Here is a 21,996-nt window from a genome sequence, read left to right on the forward strand (position 1 = left end):
AAACACAAGTTCTGCTCTCACCAAAGGTGTAGCAAACATATGTCGGTGTGAGATCATGAGATCATAACCAGATTACGGAATATATTTGCTTTATATAATACATTTTCTTCTTTAATGTAGTTTAATCTTTTTAATTTATTTTAGATAGTATAATAAGGAAAACATTATGTTCTCGTTAGTTGGAAAAAATGAAAAACAATTCTAATTTCCACCCAGCTTTTAAGTACAACCCTGATTTAAAACGACATAATCTCCTTCCATGCTGTTGCATGTTCAGGCGGGAGTAACGAATGAGAGAGCCGGGGACGTCCATAACGGCACGTTGGACACACGCCAGAGGGCAGAGGACCTGCTGTCCTTCATCGCCAACATCACCACGGACATTAACGGTAGGACGTCAGTGACGATAAAAATCAAGTGCTCTTTTTATTTTGTCTGTATGAAACACAAAAAAATTAAGTTATTACTAAAAAAGTATACATCTTTCAGAAGGAGATGATATAGAGTAGAATCTGGTGGAACTGATTGTGAGAAATGTATCATTAAAAGAAAAAGTTCTCATATCAAAACAAAGATTTTAAAATGCGTGTCACTTTAAGAGGAGAACATGTCATCTCAACCTCTGCTATGATACATTAACACAGATGTTAATGTATCATTTGATGAAAACAGTACAGTCGGACTTGTTTGATGGTGTTTGCATTTCTCCGCAGGCATCCTGAAAACGGCAAACCAAACTTCAAATAAAACTGATGCAGACCAGGGCATTGAAGACCGAGATGGGAAGATGAGAGAAGTGGAGGCCCTGCTGAGGGAGATGAGATTTAGAAGCTGTGTGGGACAGAAGAAACTGGCTGAAAAGGAGAAGACAGCAGCAGAGAAATGTAAGGTTTTTCACAGGACACATGTCCACTGACCACAGCACAAACACTAAACTTTTTTGCAGCAAGATGTTTGATGTTGCAGAATGTGTGCAGTGTCTGAGAGTGATGGAAATATTCATGTTGCATCAAAGCACAGTCCAGCTGTATGAGTTAAGACGTCTGGACCCAGAAATAAGCTGCAGTAAACTCAGAAAGCTGAGACATTCATCATGAAGAAAATATTGCTATCATGTAACTACTTCCGACCCGCCACCCCGCATTAGATCTGTTTACATTAGACCTGACCCGAGGTTAAGTGTAGCAGCTGCACACAACAGTTTAGCAACAGCAGCGATGATAATGTCCCATGCAGCCTCTGTACCAGCTGAATGCCCCACTACAATAACACTGGTGAACATAATAAATAATAAGTAAATAATGACGGAAACTCAGATAACAAAACGATGGTTTACTGCAGCATCTCCTGGATGACACCATGTGTTGACGAGCACTGCAATTCTATCGCCTTTGATTTCCCCGCTCCTCTTCAAGTCTGTCTGCCCTTATCATCTAAAAGCCGGGCAGAGATGCTGAAATCAGGGTTATGCTCCTGCAGCCACGTCTCGGTAAATACATATAATCCTGCATTTTCCAGTATTTCACGTTTGTCTTTGTCAGCGCTTCACGCCCGTCCATTTTACAGCATCTCCTCTTTAACTCGTGGGGGACTTGGGGTCTCAGTCTGGGTATAATCCGGCTTCTTGATGTTGCGATCAGCTGCTCCTGCTTGTAAACATCTTGTCCCAAACGGGGATTCAAAAAAAAGGAAAACATTTTTAAAGCACTGATATAAATGAAGAGATTAAGTTGAAAAACTAAAAAGAAATGTAAAATGCCAGTAACTATCGAAGAGCCACTGCAGAAAGCTGCCACCATCAACTTTCGTAACATACCCACAGTAATGCAACATAACACAACTTTCTTCTTGTCTGCAAGAGTTGAAACAAAAAAGCGGAAAGAAGTTGAAGGTGTGATCCCCTGATTAACCGCCCTCCACATCTCTGCCCTCAGTGTTGGAGCGCGTTAACAAAGAGTTGGCAGGTCGTCAAGAAGAAAACAAGGACTTATCAAACGCGATCAGACAGCACCTGGCTAACTTCCAGTCTGAAATGATGGACCTCCGAGACGCCTTGAACGGAGCGGAGAACAACACTGCCAGGGCTGTGGAGCTGAACAGCGTTAATGAGAGGACGCTGGAGGACTATAATGTAAGCTGGGAGGAAAAACATCTGCACGGCCACCAGGCTGAAAGTGAATGTGTTGTGTAATTCCTTTCCTTCTCCCGTCAGAGGAGGATTGATGACCTGCTGTTGAAGCAGAAGGAAGTGATCAGGCAGCTGAACGTGGCTGAAGATGATGTCGCTCAACTCAACAATGTGCTGACAATGTTGCACGACTCCAAAGAGGTGAGACGACAAGAACCCATGCGTCTGAACTTACAGCTCATAGCGATGACTGAAACTACTGTAACTCGCAGGGTATCTAGCAAGAAAGTTATCTTTAGTTCTCACATCTACTGTATTTTTTTGTGTGCCAGAATCTTAATTTATCTTTACTTCTTTTAATGATCAAATTTGAATGACATTTTAACAGTTTTTACAACATTCATGGCATCCAACTGTATTAAGAGAATGATTAACTCGCATTATTTAAGTATTATACTGCCTTTACATAGTTTAATATTTGGAAGAAGAAAATGTGTGAAGTTATGCTCAGTTTAGTTAACAAAGACTTTGTTTCATTTTAGTTTGTTTCTCATATTATCATCATGCAGTCTTGAAATCACAGACCTCTGTAGTTTGTTGTGTATATAATTCACGAAAGGGATCATTTTTAGTCTCTTAAAGCCTGGAATATGAATTAAGGGAACACAGGGAACCCTGATAGCAAATATAAGAGAAAACATGGTTTTCATCATTCATTTTTTCAGGAAGTTGTTTCTGTAGAAATACTGAACAACTTTCAGTCACCGTTTTATGGACGTTCACTGTCTAGATTTGGACCGTTTTGTGTTAACCCCTAACGTGCGTGTTTGTCAGGAGTACGAGCGCGTGGCAGCCCAGCTGGACGGGGCCAGGATGCCTTTGGCAAAGAGGGTGCAGGACCTTTCTGGGATCTCATCCAAAATCCCTCTGGTGGTGGAGGCAGAGAAACACGCTGAGCTACTGAATGCTTTAGCCATGAACTTGTCAAGGTATTGGATTAAATATCTACAACTATAATTTAAGTATTATTATTTTTTGCCTGTTTTTTTTTTTTTTTTTTTTTTCTGGTAACAAAGGCTGACATAATGCCTGACTACTGGACATGGAAGCAACATAACAAAGACTCAGCCGACATGGAAGTTCAGGTTGGTTGACACAAGATACAGAAGGCTGATCTGCGCCGACGTGTCTGCAGGGTGGTTGGTGAAACCAACAAGGATGGAACTGTGGATGTAACTCAAGTTTACAACAAGATCATCAACAACATCAGAGAAGCAGAGGAGGCTGCCAAAGCGGCTGAGAAGGTTGCAGACAACAATAAACAGGTACAGGCCAGTTATCCTGTTGCCCTTTAGTAAAATAAATAAATAAAGTAAATACAACTTTTTGTTTTTAATTAAAGGAGCTTGAGGCAGGATTTATGAAAAAAATTTGTATACGTTTTAAGTTTTCTAGTAATAATGTCAGATGAAGCGTTCCAAACCAAAAAGAATGAGCCCTCTAGTGTATCTCTCCGTTGCCTTGAACAGGCTGTGTGCTGCAAAATGTGCTGCAATTCGGGCCCAAATTTCCCGCGCTGTCCTGCGGATGTGACGTCACATGACGCTGCATGCACGTTCTCCCCGTTCTCCCGGCTTCACTGTTGGTTGCAGTACCCCCGACGGCCGTCGTGGTGAATGGTGGCGCTAGAGAGTCTCATTTCTTAAAAGGAGCCTCATGCTCCTTTAACTAATCCTATTTATGAATTGAATTGCATTTATAATCAATTATTACATCTGTACTTTATGTGTAACTTTTTTTTAAAGAAAATTGAAGGCCCAAACTTTGTTGAGGCAGCAAATGCTATGAAGGACCACAGCGAGGAGCTGATTGGCGAAGTGGAAAGGTTGAGAGATGATCTGAACAACAGTAAGGATGCCTTTATATATCAGTATTTTTAATCTGTCATGTAAAAAAAGAGGATCTCTACATTAATCTTATAGCAGTTCCATGTTTTCAACGATGCCGTGTTGAGCCTGTTTTTCTGCTGCACAGCGGTGCGGCCCCAGCTGCAGGACCTGCTCAGGCGGCTGGCCGACGCCAGCGCCAAACAAGTTCAAGTGATGAAGGATTTGGAAGAAATTCAGAGGAACCTCAAGAATACAACAAGTAAGCTTGTCTAACATTTTAACGGTTTTAACACTATATATACATATAAATAAATTAAACCCATGCACCTGTACAGGATTAAACGGACCAAATAGAAGATATATGCAAAATAGAAGTGTGGCCCAATCAAGTACAGGATCTATATCATAATCACATTTAGGGTCATTTGCATGGTCCATTAGCATGTGCTAACTTGGTTCTGGTTTAGCACAGTACTTCCTTTTTTTTCCTTTCTTTTAAACAACCGTCTGTAGGAGGAGGTCTCTTTTTCTTTTGTTTGGGTTCTTGTGGATCTCGTTGGTCATTGACGCTGTTTCTTTCACAGTTCATCAGTATTACCTTCCAGGTCCGACATTTCCTCCACTATAAAGCAGACAAAGCATCGCAATGCATACCTGAATACCTGAAGATAGCAAACATATTATTATTATGCCACGGTTATCTATGAAAAACATTTAAAAAATCTACATAGTCTCGATTGATGTCCCAAAAGTGCTTAATGAACGATACGCAGCACGTATTAAAACAACAGTTAAAACAGTTAATATCACTGTACCTGCGACTGTGACAGTTTCCCCCCAGCAGGAAAACTCCAATCAGGCATTATCTTCATCACCATTATTTGTGTGTATGATTCACCTCTAAATTTGTGTTTCTGCCAGTTTTAAATTAAGAGGTAGCTCCCAACATAAGCTTAACTGAGGGTCAATATTAACATGTATGTTTCCAGGTGTTAAAGATATTAAGAGTTGTGTTGTATCAGGTTTGTGCAAACATGTAGGAAAATAAACCTTTAATGGTTGTTGTGAGACTACAGTTGAGATCAAGCTAACCTTCAACTACATGTTAAACCACAAGCAAAGAATACAATTTAATACACTGTATTATGTCACACAAGGGTTTAATGTGAGGTTTAAAATCAGATATTGACGGGTATTTTGTGAAAATCTAATAAAGACATGTTTAAAAAAAAAAAAGATAAGCTATTGACAATTGCAATTTGTGCATTGCCTTTAATTTTATTTAAAAAATGGATTGACGAAGTTAAATAATCACAAAAACAAGTCCTAGCAATCGTAGAATTTCTTCATGTGGCATTCAGTTGCCATATAATGATGTTTTGTGATTGTATTTTCATCTTTCTTTTCTTGTTATGAACAGATGTGAGTCAGGAGATCGATGAAGTAAAGAGAATTGCAAATCTTACAAAGAACACTGCCACTCAAGTGGACAGTGCCTTGCGTCCCATTGAAGACCAGCTGAACCAGTGGAAGCGGACCTACAGAAATACTAACGCTACCAACATCAAAACCACCCTGATGGAGGCTAACAACACTGGTAAGAACTTCTGATGGCATCACTTTTCTTAAACACGTACATGGCTATCAGCAGCGACTCCGTATGATTCCCTGTAGACTGTAGAAAAGAATGGACAATGTATCACTCATGTGACCTAAAGGTTTTTTCTTGAGTGGTTTCAAAGCCTTTTTTTTCCTCATACTGCGTGCTACCATTTTACCTGGAATGCCGACGGGAACTGTATGTCAATCGAAGCTAGCTGTGATTACCATTCCTTGAGCAGATCCGCGCAGGAAGAGCTGCAGAGCTGCAGAGCTGCTGGCTGACGTTTACGGTAGAATATCAGAAATGATCACTGTGTTTAGCTGCGCTGGGTTAGTATGCTGATTACTTCACTGTTAACAGTACAAACGTCTAGTTGCATCGATAGGCACGGAAGCATGACGATTACGGAGGAGGAAGTGATAACAGCCAGCCATTGGCTGAACCAACTGTCAATCTATCATATTAGAAATTAATTTAATAAACTCTCCTGGTTTGGTACAAGAAATTCCCCTCCCACGAAGGAAGGGACTGGTTCACATCAGTCCACCTGAAGGAGGCTTATTTTCATATACCTAGCTACCCCCACACCGAAAGTAGTTCACACTGGCTTTCCATTAGGTAGCTTACAAATGTGTGGCTCTGCCATGCGGCCCGTAACTAAGCCCAAGGGTGCTTGCAAAATGCACAGATGCAGCAGTAGCCTGAGCAAACATCAACAACTGGCTTGTGGCAGCTTCCACCTGCCATAATATGGCTCGTCACACAGAGGCTTTAGTGCAACAGGGCAACACTTGGGTAATCTGGGTTTTCAGATAAATCTGGAAAACAGCATACTGACATTGAGAGACATTTGAGAGTTGGTGTGTAAAATCACATGCCATGCCTTTTCAATGCTACATTCGTTGATCCTGTCTTTTTTCCAATACTTAATTGAGAAAGGAAAAACCCTCAATCATCAAGGTCTATCTGGCAGCTCTTTCAGCCCGGCATATTGGCTTTGAAGGGAAAACAGTGGGTCTACATCCTTTCGCTCAGCATTTCTCAACTTCTTTTTTTCCATCACAGCATCTTTGTAAAGTATGCAAACTCTGGAGTCACTGCAGTCTTAGAGTTTGCATACTTTTAAAAGTGAGACGATTTTCTTTTTTTCTCTTGCATTTTAGCCTTCACTTCATTGAGATGTAATTACGTAAGTTTAGCGCACCATCAGGGATCTGATATCAACTCTGCATATGCGGATTACTCTCCAGTGTAGCACATTCTTCTTTTATCTCATACGTACTCATGCTTTGACGGTCCAAAGCTCCCCATGCTTGCAGGGTTGCATCAAGGAGGGCATCCTGTGTAAAGCCTATGCATAATCAACAGGAGGAATAAGCAGAAACACAAAACAACAACAGTAAAATGCACAACCAGACCAGATTTTTTTACTCTGCTCTTCTGTGTTCCTCTCCTTAAAATGGTTAGAGTTAGGTTTGATATACAACAGTGGATCTGTTCATCAAATACATTTGTCAGGCAGCGAAATCAGTGAGGGTGTAACTGTTTCTTTACTCACTGCTTTTGTATTTTTATTTTGTTGTTTGTTTTCTACATGGCACCCTGCTATCAATTTTTAAAATGTGTTCTTTTTAATCCCCCTTTTCTGTAGTGAACAAGCTGGGTGAAACTATTCCTGCTCTCATGAGGAAACTGAATGAACTCCAGAATCACTCTACACAGATGCCGAACATCTCTGAGAACATCAGCCGCATCCGGCAGCTCATTCAGCAGGCGCGCAACGCCGCCAGCAAGGTGCACAGAAACACACTCATCTGAGACGTCACATCTACTTTAAACTGAATTTTCATACAGTGAAGTTCTTTACTTACCCAAAGGAGAACATAATTGCCACAGTGTAATCTAATTGTATCAGAATGCATATACTTTCACATTGAAATCCTTGCAGTCTCTAAAATCTTGCATCGTCGCCCCCCCCCCACCTTTCAACATCCAGGTGAGCGTGCCAGTGAAATTTAATGGAGATTCTGGTGTTGAAGTCCGTACTCCATCTAACCTGGCTGACCTGGCTGCTTACACCTCCTTGAAATTCTACATCACGCTGCCAGAGGGAGCGCGAGCCAAGCGGCAGGACGCCACCAACAAACAGTTTGTCTTCTACCTGGGGAGCAAGGATGTAAGCGTCAACTTGTCTCCTACAGTCTCTGTGCTGTTGATTGTTACTTCACAAGTCATTTACATCTCCGTTGACTTTGCAGTCCAAGGAGTTCCTGGGCATGGCCCTGGAGGGGAAAAGACTTCACTGGTACTTTAACATTGGAGGAAAAACTGCTGAGGTGCTGATGGCTGAAGACGTCAAGTCTGATGGAAACTTCAACAGCGTCGTCCTAGAGAGGTAAAGCACGAGTGCATCCTCACGTCTGCTAACACAATGTGTTGAACACATAATCTCCTTGTGAAATAAAATGATTGTGAGTGTTGAAGCTTCACCCCACGTCGCCGCATCACTGCCATACAAAAACAAACAACCATGAACAATCATTTCATCTTTGTGCTTTGTTAAATCATTTGTTTCTGATGTACATTTTTCATCATCTAAAACTCATGTTACCGTAATCACAATTATTGTATTTATTTAGGTTTTTTTCATGTTCTAACATTTTAATTTAAAAGATAGATGTGAAGATTTTATTTAAGTTGAATACATAATAATGGCAGTTGTAATGATTATTTTGACTACTGTGTCATCCCTGGGTCAGCAGGTAACAGGTTTGATTGCTGGCTTGCAGTCACATGTCAGTGTGCCTTATACACCGCTTCTCTCCCAATGTGCTCCTCACTTTTAACTTGTGTTGGACAAAACTGCCTGGTAAATTATAACGCTTCGATCTCTGTCTGTGTGTGTGAACGTAGGATCCTCCAGTACGGTCACATGTCCATGTCTTCAGAAACCAGTGAGGGGACCCAGAGAGTCACCAAAGCCTATGCAGAGGCCACGAGTGACCAGGGACTGCTCAACCTCTTAACCAAGGACACCCTCTTCTACGTAGGAGGATACCCGAGTCAATTCAGAGTGAGTACAGGAAGGGTCGTGTCTCTCCCGGGGATCAGCTCCTCACAAGAGACACGACTGGGCTCTCGTCAGGATTACTGCCATTATTTTATTAACAGAGTTTTGATTATCTTCAGAAATAAATACAAAATTACACATTATTTAAAACCTGAATTGTTTAAGAAGATGTCAAAGTTTATTCCTCTTTTATTTAGTTAGATAAAGAATACCGACTAAAACTTCACCCTGAATGTAAGAACTTGCAGAACATCTGGCAGTGACTTTTAAACATCAGAATGTAATTGCACCTGTCTCTTGGTCCCGCCCGCCACTCCTGCAGAAGTACAACCCCAGTTCCAAAACAGTTGGGACGCTGTGTAAAATATAAACAAAAATATAAATCAATAATTTGCAAACCTTATCGATCTAAATATTTTTCCCAATAAAACCTAAACAACGCATAGGTTTTATGAGAGGAATGTTGTCCACTCTTTCTGATCAGTCCCGGGCCTTTGTTGCTGGATTACTGTTGGTGAGAGGTCTGGACTGCAGTCTAGCAGCCAGACTCCTCTCCTGCAAAGCCATGCTGTTGTGATGGTGCAGTATGTGGTTAAGCATTGTCTACATGAAGTATGCTCGGCCTTCCCTGAAAGAGGAACCAATAAATAGTGCACGAACACCAGGAGAACAATTTTGTCCGTGCACACCGGAGGGGGGAAACTAACTATAGGAGAGTAGTGATGGAGATGAAGATGAAGCTTCTTGAAGCTTCATCTGCTCTAGTAGGGCATCTACTGGAAGCAAAAATATCAGTTGGCATGAATTTGTAGTGTGAAACATGTCTATTGTAGGGATGGCAGTATATACACATGTATATGTATGGCTGTACAATCCGGTACAAGCCTTGTCCTTTCCTCCTGATTCACTGACTATTTGGATAATGATACTGTAGATGGTTGGATCTTCAAAGTCTTTGTTTTTCTTTGTGCCATTTATTTTTCCAGCTTTTTGTTGCCCCTTTCCAATTTTTTTAGATGTGTTGCTGCCAACAAATTCAAATTGAGCTGATATTTTACAGGAAATGGCAAAATGTCTCAGTTTCAACATCTGATATGTTATCAATGATCTGTTGGGGATCAAATATGGGTTGATGAGATTGAGATTTTTTTATTTGCATTTTACACCGCATGCCAGCTTCTTGGGAGTTTTGGTTGTGTTCGGATACCGCATTTTACTTTAAACCAGGAATTTGACAGAGATTACTGAGATTACCGATTAGCTGACTTTATTTCATGTTGATGGAAATCTGATAAACACAGATGTCTGATCCTCATTATTTCATCTGTTTATTTTTAGCCACCTCCCCCACTCGCGTTGCCTAACTTTAAGGGCTGTATTGAGCTGGACAGCCTGAATGAGGAAGTGCTTAGTCTGTATAACTTTCAAAAAACCTTTCAACTCAACACCACAGAGGAAAAACCATGTGGCAGGTCAGTGCACACGATATCATTTCATTTCTTTATTTCAAAGCTTTGCTGCAACACTCTTTTCCTGCCTCACATCTTAATCTGTCAGACATCCTTCTGTTTAGTGAATTTATTGTATTATTTCTGAGAGGAGCCACCATGTATGTTGTTCTCCTGGATGATTATTATTTGTGCGTCTTTTTTAAAACAGGTCCAAGGCGGCGCTAACACAGGCCTGGGTGAACGATGCAGCGTACTTCGATGGTACTGGCTTTGCTGAGATTACTTTTACAGCAGAGACGGGTCGTTTTCAACGCTTTGAGCAGGAAATCAAACTGCTCTCTCATAAGGGAATCATTCTCCTGCTTCTCAAGGGGGTAAAGACTGCACACTTTTAGCTGAACACTTCTCATGTGATGACCAGGATGCCGCAACAGTTACCTGTCAACAGCATTAGCATAATATGATCTCAACTATCACTAATACATTTACTTATGATCACGGGTTTCTTTAGCAACAAGGCATTTAGTCTGGTGTGATGTTTGGATTTCTTTTTAGTTCTATGTTGCCCCCTCGCTCATCTTCTGTTAACCCAGTTAAGGCTAGAACTAGGGCTGGGCGATTTTGGACAAAAATAAAATCCCGATTTTTTTTCTCTGAAAACCCGATTTTCGATTTTGATTTTTTTTGGTAAAACTACAAAAGACAATTGAATAAATTGTTTCAAATATTTTATCTTTATATTGTAAAGAAAAATAGCAAACAAATTTCCCTATTGGGAATGAAGTGCAATTGAAAGATACTTTAAATCCTCCTTGAGTTTAGTAAAGTGACAACATTTACAATTTTCTTTACCAAAAAAAGATGACTAGACGAGCTCTGTCTGTAATGCAGCCAGCTGCAAAAAAGGAAAATCGATTTTCCGATTTTCCTTTTTTTAACATCGATTGTGATTAATAAATCCGATTTAGATTTAAAATCGATAAATCGCACAGCCCTAGCTACAACCATTAACTTATTGATCTGTTCACTGCCTCTTTCCCTTTAAATGAATCCGTTCAGCAGCACCATTCACTCTTAATGATGTAATTGAGCATTTCCAATGCATGTTCATCTGGCCTCCCATTTATTACAATGCTATTCTTATTCAGTATATTAGCACTCAAGAAACACATACAGTCAGATTTTTCCTGTTTTTATTTCCTGTTTATGACCAGAGAACATGAATTATCAATAACAGGCTAAATCCCTTATCAGAATTGCTAAGAATATGCATAGCCAAAATAACAAATGTGTGTTTGTTTTTATGTCTTTAATCACAATCCTTCAAAAACACAGTTAACGTGTATTTCACTATTGAGTAGTTTCTTGTGTTTGTTATTACCTGCAGTGGCGTTTGTTGAAACTGCACCAATAAAAGTCTCTCAATCTTATCTGTGTTTGTCTCCCTTCAGAATCAGTATCTGTGCCTGGCAGTGATTCAAGGAAGACTTAAGGTTTACTATGATTTTGAAGACTCTTTAGTGGAACTCAACCCTCAAGTTAAAAAAGAAGAGGAGCTAAAGATTAGCGACGCAGTCTCAAAAACTGTGAGTCACGTGTTTCTTTCGGACTCTTTTCTAACTTCAGAACATCGATGTACAAACCCTTTCTAATCTTGTTTGTGTGTCATGGCTCTTACAGCTTGAAATTATCATCCTGCTCGGGGCCACAAAGCGTATCGTGGTGAGGAGCAGTCGCACCACCGTCTACAGTCACACGTTCACAGAGAATATTCCTCAGTTCACCGGCAGCTACTACCTGGGAGGAGTACCAGAACACAAGATGCCTGAGAAGTGCGTGGAACATTTCAACTTTACAACGTTTCATTGTTATAACTTTTAAGAATGTTGAATTATTCCTTTGGTAAGGGGCACAAAGACTCCTCAAAGATGAATCTCCTCAAATCAATAATGTGTAAGAGTCTCACACCTCCCTCTCTGGCCATCTCCGTCCTCCTGTCCCGGGTCCTCCTCCCACTTGGACCTGCCTGAACTCCTCAGGGAGGTCTTCCCCGGACGCCCAAACCATTTCAGCTGGCTCCTGTCAATGTGAAGGTGCAGCGACTCTTCTCTGAGTCCCGTCCGGGTGACTGAACTCTTCACCATCTCAGAGTCCACCACCCAACAGAGGAAGCTCATTTCAGCCACTTGTGTCGGTAGTTTTAGTCTTTCGGTCCCTACACACAGTTCATGACCAAAGGTGACGGTAGGAATGTGCACCCGGGGAACAGAAAGCATCAACTCTCCCTGCACCACAACACCACAATACAGAGTTTGTGTTGAGGCAGATCCACCTGTCAGCCTCCCGCTGCAATTGTCTCTCGCCCTTGAACAAAACCCTGAGATGCTTAAACTCCTCTTGAGGCAGAATCCCTATCACCAACCAGAGAGGGCCTTTGATCGATGGGACTCTCTTCTAGCAGCATCGCACAGGCCTCACCAGGAAGGCTGGGGAGTGGGATTCCTGTCTAACTGGAACACTCCTTCCTGCAACGTTACAGAGGCTTTGCAACCCACACAGCCCTACAACCTTGGCCTTGAGTGACTCCAGACTGACAACCCCCCCCCCTCCTAGATTCAGAACCACAATTTGTGATTTTTCTCTCTTAAAAGGTATTTAATGCTAATTTTTTGTGTCTGCAGGTTAAAGGCCCAGTTCTCTAAGCAGGGGTCTGTTAAAGCCTGCTTTAGGAACGTGAAGGCTGAGAATTCTCACATTGACTTGAAGAGAATGAAGAGCTCTGGAGTCAGCTTCGGCTGTGACAGTGACCTGCTGGTGAGAGATTACAGCTTACATTTTAGCACATACATTATGATAGACAAGGTATTTGCAAAATTTATGACATCAAAATTGTGTCAGAGATCACTTTTCTTCATACGTACAATTGCAGAGATCCAAGGTGCATGTGTGACTAGTTATTTGTGCATCTGCTCTGGTCATCCCCCCCCTGCAGGAGGACAGCTGGGTAGAGCAGGGAAAGGGAGATAGAAAACAGAATAAAGCATAGATATATTGTCAGCAGCACAAAAGACAAAATATACTGTATAAATACTTTTTATCAATTAGCAGGAGAACTAAGGGTTCTTTGTGTATGTGAATGATACATGGTTAGTTGGTGGACTACAGAAACGAATATATAAACAGATGTAGACAGACACTGAGGTGGTCAGGTGGTGTAGCTGCAGCTATGACTGCTGGCCATAACATAAGAGAAGAGAAGAGAAGAGAAGAGAAGAGAAGAGAAGAGAAGAGAAGAGAAGAGAAGAGAAGAGACATAAGACCCACCTGGGCTCTGTCTCACTCAGAGATGAGAGACAAGTATGGGGTTTCTTTTTTTCTTTTTCTTATGTCTCTTCTTTTTAGTAATGTTCTACGTCAGACTAGATCATTTTAGTACATCGTGGGTCAAATAGACATAATAGAATAAAATGGAACCTAAAAGAAGAAGAGCAGAGCTAAGGAACCAGCGGACTGAATCCTTCTCTCCAGTTGAATCCCCCACCCTGAATATACACTTTGACAAGCAGTGAAAGACCGTCCCTTGATTTGGTTTGTTTTGTGTTTGTTTAGGTGGCTCGTGAAGCTCATTTCAATGGTCAGAGCTATCTGAACTTGGCTCTGGCAGGTATCCCCCACCTGAGGAGTAACTTCTACGTCAGCTTCGGCTTCAGAACTGAAAATGCAAAAGGACTCATGTTCTACCATCGGGACCAGGTCAGCAGAAACCATGCAAAGCTTCCTTTAACACACACGGACATGTTTGCTGGTACACTTTCATTAAAAAAGGAAAAACCCTAAATGATCACTAAAATAAATAAAACTGAATATAATTTGGAATAGAAAATAAGTTATAAAAAATGATAATTTACTGATCACTGACTTATGAAAACCAGACATTGCTTTTTGAATTGTAGTTCAACAGATCAATTAAAAATGAAGAATGCAAATGACCTGGACTAAATATGTGGCTCGGTAAATGAAAGTCTTCCTTGTAATTGGCATCCAAAGTGTCTTCAATCTTTCAATCAGTCAACCTGACTATGTAAAGGGTAAAAAGTCATTGCTGTTGTTTAGTATCACGGTGATGACCACATGCACATGGATTAGAGAAATCAAAGGAGAGAGTTGTCTGAAAATCCTCGACAAGCATGTTTTAGGTAAAGCCTAGAAGACCATCTCCAGGGAGCTGGATGTTCCTGTGACTCCAGCCGTAGTTCAGCCATTTAGGGTTCACAGGACTGTAGCCAACCTCCCTGGATGTGACTGCAATGGAAAACTGTTGACCAATTGAAGAGGCTGATAATACAAACGGTGACCAAAGAGCCCAGAACAACTCCAAAGAGACTCAAAGCGAACTCCAAGGTACATCAGTGTCAGGTCGCACCATCACTTTCAGCCAAAGTTTTATCTGAAAATAACCAGAGGACTCCAATTATAAAAAAGCACGACAAGAATTTGTCAAAAGGCATGTCGACAAGCCACAAAGCTTTTAGGAGACTGACGTTGGAAGGATGAGATAACACTGGAACATTTTGGCAAATCAGTCACATACTGTATATCCATCCATCCATCCATCCATCCATCCATCCATCCATCCATCCATCCATCCATCCATCCATCCATCCATCCATCCATCCATCCATCCATCCATCCATCCATCCATCCATCCATCCATCCGGAGCCAATTGTAGTTTGGGCTCAGTTGCTGGTCATGGCTCCTCCAACCAGATAATGAGCTAAAACACAGAACCACAAGCACCCAAGAACGGCTGAGAACAAAACGCTGGACTATTCTGAAGTGTTGTATGAGCCCTGTTTGGTGGGAAAATGTGCTTTAGACTAAACTAGGAAAGACCACATTTTAAAATAAAGAGTTGCATTCAAGAATCCAAATCTTTGCAGCAAGGCCAATGACAGGAAAGTGACGAGTCAAGAGAATGTGGCATGAATAATTGAAACACTAGTATTGTGATTACAGCAGGTTCAGCATCTGAGTGGCTCTTAGCATGGCCTTGTAGAGGCGTAAATGTCTCATCTCCTCGTTGGGCTGGAGCTTGCAATCTGATCAAGTCTAATTCTGTCAGGTCACCAAGACTGATAATATTAGAATACTAAACTATTTCATATCTATAGCTAATCATTTCTCTCACACCCTGATCTAAATCAGTGGAAACATGCAGTGGGAAGAAAGCATTTTTCCCACCTGAGACAGCTGGAGCACTTTTCTCATGAGCAGCCGGCCAAAGTACCTACTGAGAGATACAGAAATCATTTGCCTCAGAACATTGAGCCTCACTCCCCTCATTGATTATCATCTTCACCTCCTGTATCATATGTGTGATCTGTCCCGACTGCAGGACGGCATCTGTCAGGTGTTCCTGCGTGATGGCCACGTTGTGGCGAGGGCCGGCAACAGTGAAATTAAGACTCAAAAGACATACAACGATGATAACACCCACTATGTCGCTGTGTACATCAACACCAACGGGTAGGACAGCTGTTCTTCACACATCACAATGTTTGAGTAGAATTAGCGTGCCAGTGTTTTTAATGTGGAAACCTTCCTCAGGATGCGCCTGTACATAGATGACATGCTGGAGAGAGCCAGTGGTGACAGCTGGACCACCAGCAGGGCGGGTCCTGCGGCCTTAGAGGGAAGGACCTTCCTGGGAGGGCTGCCGGAAAAAGGCCTGAACAACCTGACCGGCTGCCTCAGCAACGTCTTCATAAGGAGGTTTGAAAAAGACAACTTTTTCCCATTTTTTTCTTTCTTTGTTTTTTTTCTTATTGTTGCGTGGAAGACAACAGTAAGTTCCACTCAAGGATTTGTTCTTGTTTTCATTTTATCTGACAATTCCAGCAATTATGCTCAAAAATCCCCCTGAACTGAATAAAAGCAACAATGTAACTGACGATGAACAACAATGAAACGGAAAGTATTCTCAGTGTTCCCGACGGTCACCAACGCAGCGCCCGCTGTGTGTGTGTTTGTTTTTATGTTGTCTTTTACAAGCTGGAAAGAAACTTTTACATTTTGGGAGAAGTGATCAGTTAGGATGTAAACACACCAACTGATACAAAATACCAAAATAGAAGTACAGAAATCCCAGATTTACCATCGGGTGTTAGAAAGAGAGGACGCACATTGCAGTGCTCATCCCCCCCACACACACACACAGTAAAAGAAGATTGTATAATTAAAAACTAATGAGAAGAAACAAAATTAGACAAAAATTAATCCCTATCACATATTTTTAGAAACATTTTATGCTTTATTGTAAATTCGGTCACTGTTTTTCTGTTTTCGCTACCCGTTCTTCCTGTCCGTATTCAGAGAAATGACGGATGGTTTTTGTGTGTTTGCGTCCAAGGGTGTTTGCGTGACATGCTAGCCCTGTTGTGTTTCTGTGTTGGAAGTCAAGTGTTGATTATTTAATCAGCGTATCTCGAAGGCAGATGCATATGCACATACAACAACTTAAAGCTGAAACAGAATCCATTTTGTCCAGTTTATTTGTAAAGCATGATGTCATGGAGAGGAAGAAAGAAACAAAACAATCATATAGGTGTGAATGGCGATGCAGGCACCAGTACACACACATGCACAAACTGAGACAACAGTCACTGTTCGGCATGACTGGGTAAAAATTCCAAGCATTCATTTTTGCTTATTCCTATTTAGTGTTGCGTGGATCTGCTGCACCCTATCCTAGTTCATATGGCAGGGGTAAAAGGCAGGGGTACACCCTGGACAGGTCCCTTGTCCTTCACAAAGACACGCACAAACAGCCCTGCCCACCCAAACTCCAGCTGGTGGAAACAGATAAATAAACAACCAGGCACACTCACTCCTACGGGCAGTTTAGCATCGTCAGATGAACCTGACATACATGTCTTTGGACTGTGTGACAAAGCAGGGTACCTGGTAAAACCCACGCAAGCATGGAGAGAACATGCAAACTCCACACAGAAAGGCCTGCCAGGATTTGAACCAGGAGCCTTCCAGCTGTAATGCAACATATTTACCGCCAAGCCAGTCTTAAGGACATGTTGCTTATTATATGAGACTTTAACCATAAATAAAGTACCTTCAGAGCAGGGAAAGAGAAATTGTATGAAGATGAACAAAGACCAAGCAGACACCTGATTCAATTCAGTTCAGTTTTATTCATATAGCATCTATTACAAAAATAAATTGTCTCGAGGCGCTTTGCAGAGACAAGAGCAATTATTACAAGGATGGCAGGTAAAAACTCCCCGAGTGGGAGGAAAACCTTAGGGTAGCAGCGTATCTTGTATCTATAAAGTGTGTACATATTTATGTGGTTATATGCAAAAGGCCTGTTTTGAAAACCATTGTTAGGAAATTGTATTTACCCCCGACATTAAATCTGTACATATTGTTTTAATCCTCAGAGAAAATGGCTCTCAGATGGTTCTGAACTTGCTGCAGTCGGAAGAGAACGTGAATGTTCCTTTTGACTGTCCTGCAGCTAAAAAACCTCAGCAGATCATCGCCTCGCAGCCCAAGCACAGCAACAAACCTAAGGTACCCAACCAAACAGAGACAGAAGGGGAAAAACACGACATGAATTTTCTCCGCCTCCTAACAAACCTAATGTACACACTGTGTCCTTTTCAGGGTAAAAACAAGAAAAAAACAGGATCACCAGGATCCCAACGTCGTTATACCAGGGAGTCGTGTCGGGGGGAGCTGTCCCTCCCTGAAAGTAGAGCGGTGCACTTCAGCGGCTCCGTGCACAGCTACCAGAGATACGACTCTGCACCCAGCTTGTTCAGCTCCATGTGAGTATGAACACAAGACACACGTTAACTCTCCAGCACACTGACTAACATCCTCAAGCTTTGTGTATGTGCGCATTTTGTTTATATTTTTTCCTTAAAGGGGACCTATTATGAAAAACACGTTTTCTCTTGCTTTAACATATATAAAGTGGTCTCTCCTCAGCCTGCCAACTCAGAGAAGGAGGAAAGCAACCAAATTCTGCAGTGTCTGTACAGCCGCCCGGATGAGCCGTCCAGTCTGATGTGGATCTACGAGCCGTTCAGATTCTGCTCCCGCCGTTACGTAACGAAAATGCGATTTACATCGTTTGGCCTCCGATCCGTGAAACCACGCCCACAACTAACTCCGCCGGCCGGAGCTTCCGCCATTTTTTTGTATCGCGTCATGCAGACAGCCAATCAGCACATGCCTCATTATCATAGCCTCCCCGCCCACTCAGAATCCTGCATAGATAAGGAGGTTAGAGAATGGGATGATAAAAACATGGCTCACAGGCTGAATTTCTCATTTATTTAGCAAAAATAATCAAAAGCTTGTTTTTAAGACATTCAAGGCCTGTTTAAAATAGGTATTAGATGCCAAAATAGGTCTCCTTTAAGTTGTTTATTTCCTGCCTAACTCAGGGAGGTTTGAAATGAAAAGATGATTGGGATCATGTTTATTTTGCACCCATGTTATTATGAGTGAATTATTTCTAGCCTTCAACACCGTGTGCAGGTCTCACCTCTCCATGTGGCTGAGGATCAACTCCTCCGAGGGCCTGGTGCTGTTTACGGCCGGACGGCAGCGCGGGGGAACTGTAATGTCACTTAGCGTCTCAGATGGCTACCTGCAGCTTTCATTAGATGGAGGAAAGAGGAAAGTCATCCTGCGCAGCCAGAAGAAGTACAACGATGACCAGTGGCACATGGTGAGGTCATATGCAGAGATCGATTCTAATCCTGTGTTCTTTGTGTGAACATCTGGTTAACTGCTCACTAAATGATAACAGGATTTTTATGCGACTTTTTTTCTTTTTTGTGTGATCATTTAAACTTTTAGTGAAGAAAAAGGTAGAAAATAGAATGTTACAGGTCAGTTCAAGTCCTGAAACACGTTATAATAAAAGATTTGCTATGTTGTTGAGCAAGTGGCTCAGATTCACGAGAGTGTGCATGAATGATCTGTTATCTGAATAATCTATTCTATCCTATTATGCCTCACGTGTAATATCATTCCAGGTCTTGATAAAGCACGAAGCACAGAAGATCAGCCTGATAGTGGATGGTATCAGTGCTCAGAGTAAGAGAATGCCCAGAGCAGACAGGACTCACATCCCTGGGTCTCTATATATTGGAGGAGTCCCACCCTCAGTGATGGTAAATCTTGTACACAATAGCCGTACCTTGTCTACTTAACATGAAGCATTGGCTTAACAAACTCTGTGCTGTTTATAGGGCTATAGTCACAGTTTTCTTTCATTCAAATCGAAAAATGTGCATGATGAACCACTCTGGCTACGTGTCATATACCAACAACATAATGTAAATTAAAAAATGACTGCAGATTTTTAATAAATCCGGTCTGATCATCAGAAACTACAGAGGGTAAAACATTTTCTAGACGGAGGGCTAACATTTTGAATGGGTCGAAAAGAGCTGTATTCTCGAATGTTTTTACCTTTTTTATGGATTAATGATATAACAGCTTGTCTCATTGTTTCAGGAAGTGAGCCGGAGTTAAATGATTCTTCATAGACTGAGAGTCGGATAGGAGCAAGTTCATTGGCAAATTTTTTAAAGAATTCACTTGGATATCCGTCCGGTCCAGGAGATTTCCCATTTTGCATGGACCTGGTTGCAGTAATAAATTCTTCTTTGGAAAATTGATTCATCTCTAAAGAATCTCTAAGTTTAACACCCATCTCGTTTATCGCAGTTATACAGTAGCTCGACTAGCATTCTCTTGACGTAGCTGGTGAACCAAAATCTTGCCAATCTTTTCAACATATTAGTATGTCTTATGCCTTGATTTTTTCATGAGATTTTCAGCATGCCTTGTGGACAAGAGATTAAATTCAGTTTGAAGGGTTAATGTCTGTTTAAACAAATCAGGTGATGGAGTGTGGGCCAATGTCTCATCAATTTGAAGGAGTTTACTTTAGGTAGTTTTTCGAGGCGTTCATTTGTCATTCATAGTTGTTTTTTTTTATATATAGGCACTATATGATATGATTTGTCCCCTAAGATAGGCTTTCATTGATTCCCAAATTACAGAAGATGACATTCCTAGGGTTTGATTACGCACTAGATATTTAGATATATCATTTGAAATAAACATGACAAATCTAGTATCAGAAAGAAGTAATATGTTGAAACGCCATGGGCGATAACCAGCGTGTGTAGTCGGTATGCATAAGGTCATCACTAATGGGACATGGTCCGATATCACTATGGCCGGATCTTCACATTCCCTGACTAATGGAAGTAATTCACTGTCTAAAAAATAATAATCTATGCGTGAATATGTTTACTGGTGAGTAGTAAGAGTAGCTTCTACGTGTGGGGTTTGGGAAGCGCCAGGTGTCAGCCATGCTGTATGAGTTAAGAAATAGTTAAATTGCTTAGGATGAGGTTGTAGTTCTGGGTGAGCTGCGATCCAGAGTGGGTGATGGCACAGAGTTCATATCACCTAATATGAGGTGATGTGTGTCTATATTTGGTAGACGCGGGAAAAAAAACTTGTAAAAAAAAGTGCTGTCATCCCAATTTGGTGCGTTAGCATCGTTTTTCTGACATTAAATGGCTCAAAAATGATTTGCATCTATTTCAACTGGTTGCATTTTAGGTGGTTCATAACTGATGCTATAATCAAACATGATTGATTGTTTTTTACATTAAAAATGATGAACATCACTTAAAAGAGTACTGGCCAACATTCTTCTTTTAAATTGTAAACAAATAACTCCTCCCTTTTTCCTTCCCAGTATAATAAAGCTCTGTTTTCTATTGTGATGAATTTTAGGTCCCCCCCTCTAACGGATTCAGGGGTTGTGTCCGGGATCTGAAACTGAACCAAATCCCTGCAGGAACTCCAGCTCACAGCCAGGGGACGGTGCCCTGTTTTATAAACCCCTTACAGCCAGGAGCATACTTCTCTGGACAGGGAGGACACATCGCACTTGGAGGTTAAAATCCTTTTTGATTTTTCCTCCATATTCCTTGTTTGAGCCCTTTTGTAGTGTTATTTTCTGAATGAATGATCCCTCCCTCTCTACAGATGACTACTTGGTTTGGGGTCAGGATGTAGAGATCCAGCTGGACGTTCGACCCATCCGGGACTCTGGATTGCTGTTGCATGCTGGGATATTACCTGATCAATATATGAGATTGGTCCTCAGTCAGGGAGAGGTGAGATATGGTTTTTTTTTTTCTTAAGAAAAAAAGTGTTGAATAAAGTGCTAATATGGAAATATGAAAAAAAAAGAAGAGTGAAAGCTTGAAAGCTTCTACCCACAAAATAACACATGCAAATCAGGCGTCAAATCACTAACTAACTATAGAAGCTGTGCCAACAGCACGGAGGCTAAGGAGACAGATCTGCCTGACTGTCTTAACAGGTTTTACACCAGATTTGACAAAATAAAAGCAGACTCTCCCTCTAAACTTCCCACCGACCCCGTGGACCCCGCTCTCCTGGTGACGAACACAAAGGTCCTGAGGGCTCTGAAAAAGATGAACCCCCACAAGGCCTGTGCTGAACAGCTGGTACATGTTTACACCGACATCTTCAATCTACAGTATGCTTAAAACAAGCTGTAGTCCTCTATCATCATACCAGTCCCAAAGAGATCCGCCTTATCCACCCTAACGACTACAGACCAGTGGCACTGGAGTGTCTGGAGGAGCTGCTCACACACTGGCTCTCTGGTTCCCGTCACAGTTGATCCCCTACAGTTTACGTACCATCCCAACAGATCAGTGGATGATGCAGTAGCCATGACCCCCTATCATGCACTACAACATCTAGA

The 21,996-nt window shown here is 41.5% G+C and overlaps 1 protein-coding gene across 1 annotated transcript in view; it reads left to right on the forward strand.

Annotated features, from left to right (window-relative positions):
• The window catches only part of lama5 (laminin, alpha 5), a 102,561-nt gene that overhangs the window by 78,127 nt on the left and 2,438 nt on the right, over positions 1–21,996 (forward strand). Inside the window, exons 51-77 of the mRNA XM_061735735.1 lie at positions 278–389; positions 714–884; positions 1,935–2,131; positions 2,213–2,329; positions 2,963–3,117; positions 3,324–3,453; positions 3,934–4,036; positions 4,163–4,276; positions 5,438–5,614; positions 7,272–7,414; positions 7,617–7,796; positions 7,879–8,015; positions 8,534–8,693; positions 10,029–10,162; positions 10,350–10,515; positions 11,593–11,727; positions 11,822–11,973; positions 12,823–12,955; positions 13,751–13,894; positions 15,538–15,668; positions 15,750–15,914; positions 17,597–17,729; positions 17,823–17,986; positions 18,705–18,897; positions 19,208–19,345; positions 20,991–21,153; positions 21,246–21,376. Coding sequence (XP_061591719.1) covers positions 278–389; positions 714–884; positions 1,935–2,131; positions 2,213–2,329; positions 2,963–3,117; positions 3,324–3,453; positions 3,934–4,036; positions 4,163–4,276; positions 5,438–5,614; positions 7,272–7,414; positions 7,617–7,796; positions 7,879–8,015; positions 8,534–8,693; positions 10,029–10,162; positions 10,350–10,515; positions 11,593–11,727; positions 11,822–11,973; positions 12,823–12,955; positions 13,751–13,894; positions 15,538–15,668; positions 15,750–15,914; positions 17,597–17,729; positions 17,823–17,986; positions 18,705–18,897; positions 19,208–19,345; positions 20,991–21,153; positions 21,246–21,376 — 3,978 coding nt within the window. The remainder of the gene's footprint in view (positions 1–277; positions 390–713; positions 885–1,934; positions 2,132–2,212; positions 2,330–2,962; positions 3,118–3,323; positions 3,454–3,933; positions 4,037–4,162; positions 4,277–5,437; positions 5,615–7,271; positions 7,415–7,616; positions 7,797–7,878; positions 8,016–8,533; positions 8,694–10,028; positions 10,163–10,349; positions 10,516–11,592; positions 11,728–11,821; positions 11,974–12,822; positions 12,956–13,750; positions 13,895–15,537; positions 15,669–15,749; positions 15,915–17,596; positions 17,730–17,822; positions 17,987–18,704; positions 18,898–19,207; positions 19,346–20,990; positions 21,154–21,245; positions 21,377–21,996) is intronic.

The sequence above is a fragment of the Cololabis saira genome, chromosome 12, assembly GCF_033807715.1.
Source record: "Cololabis saira isolate AMF1-May2022 chromosome 12, fColSai1.1, whole genome shotgun sequence".
In the NCBI taxonomy this organism is placed as follows: domain Eukaryota; kingdom Metazoa; phylum Chordata; class Actinopteri; order Beloniformes; family Belonidae; genus Cololabis; species Cololabis saira.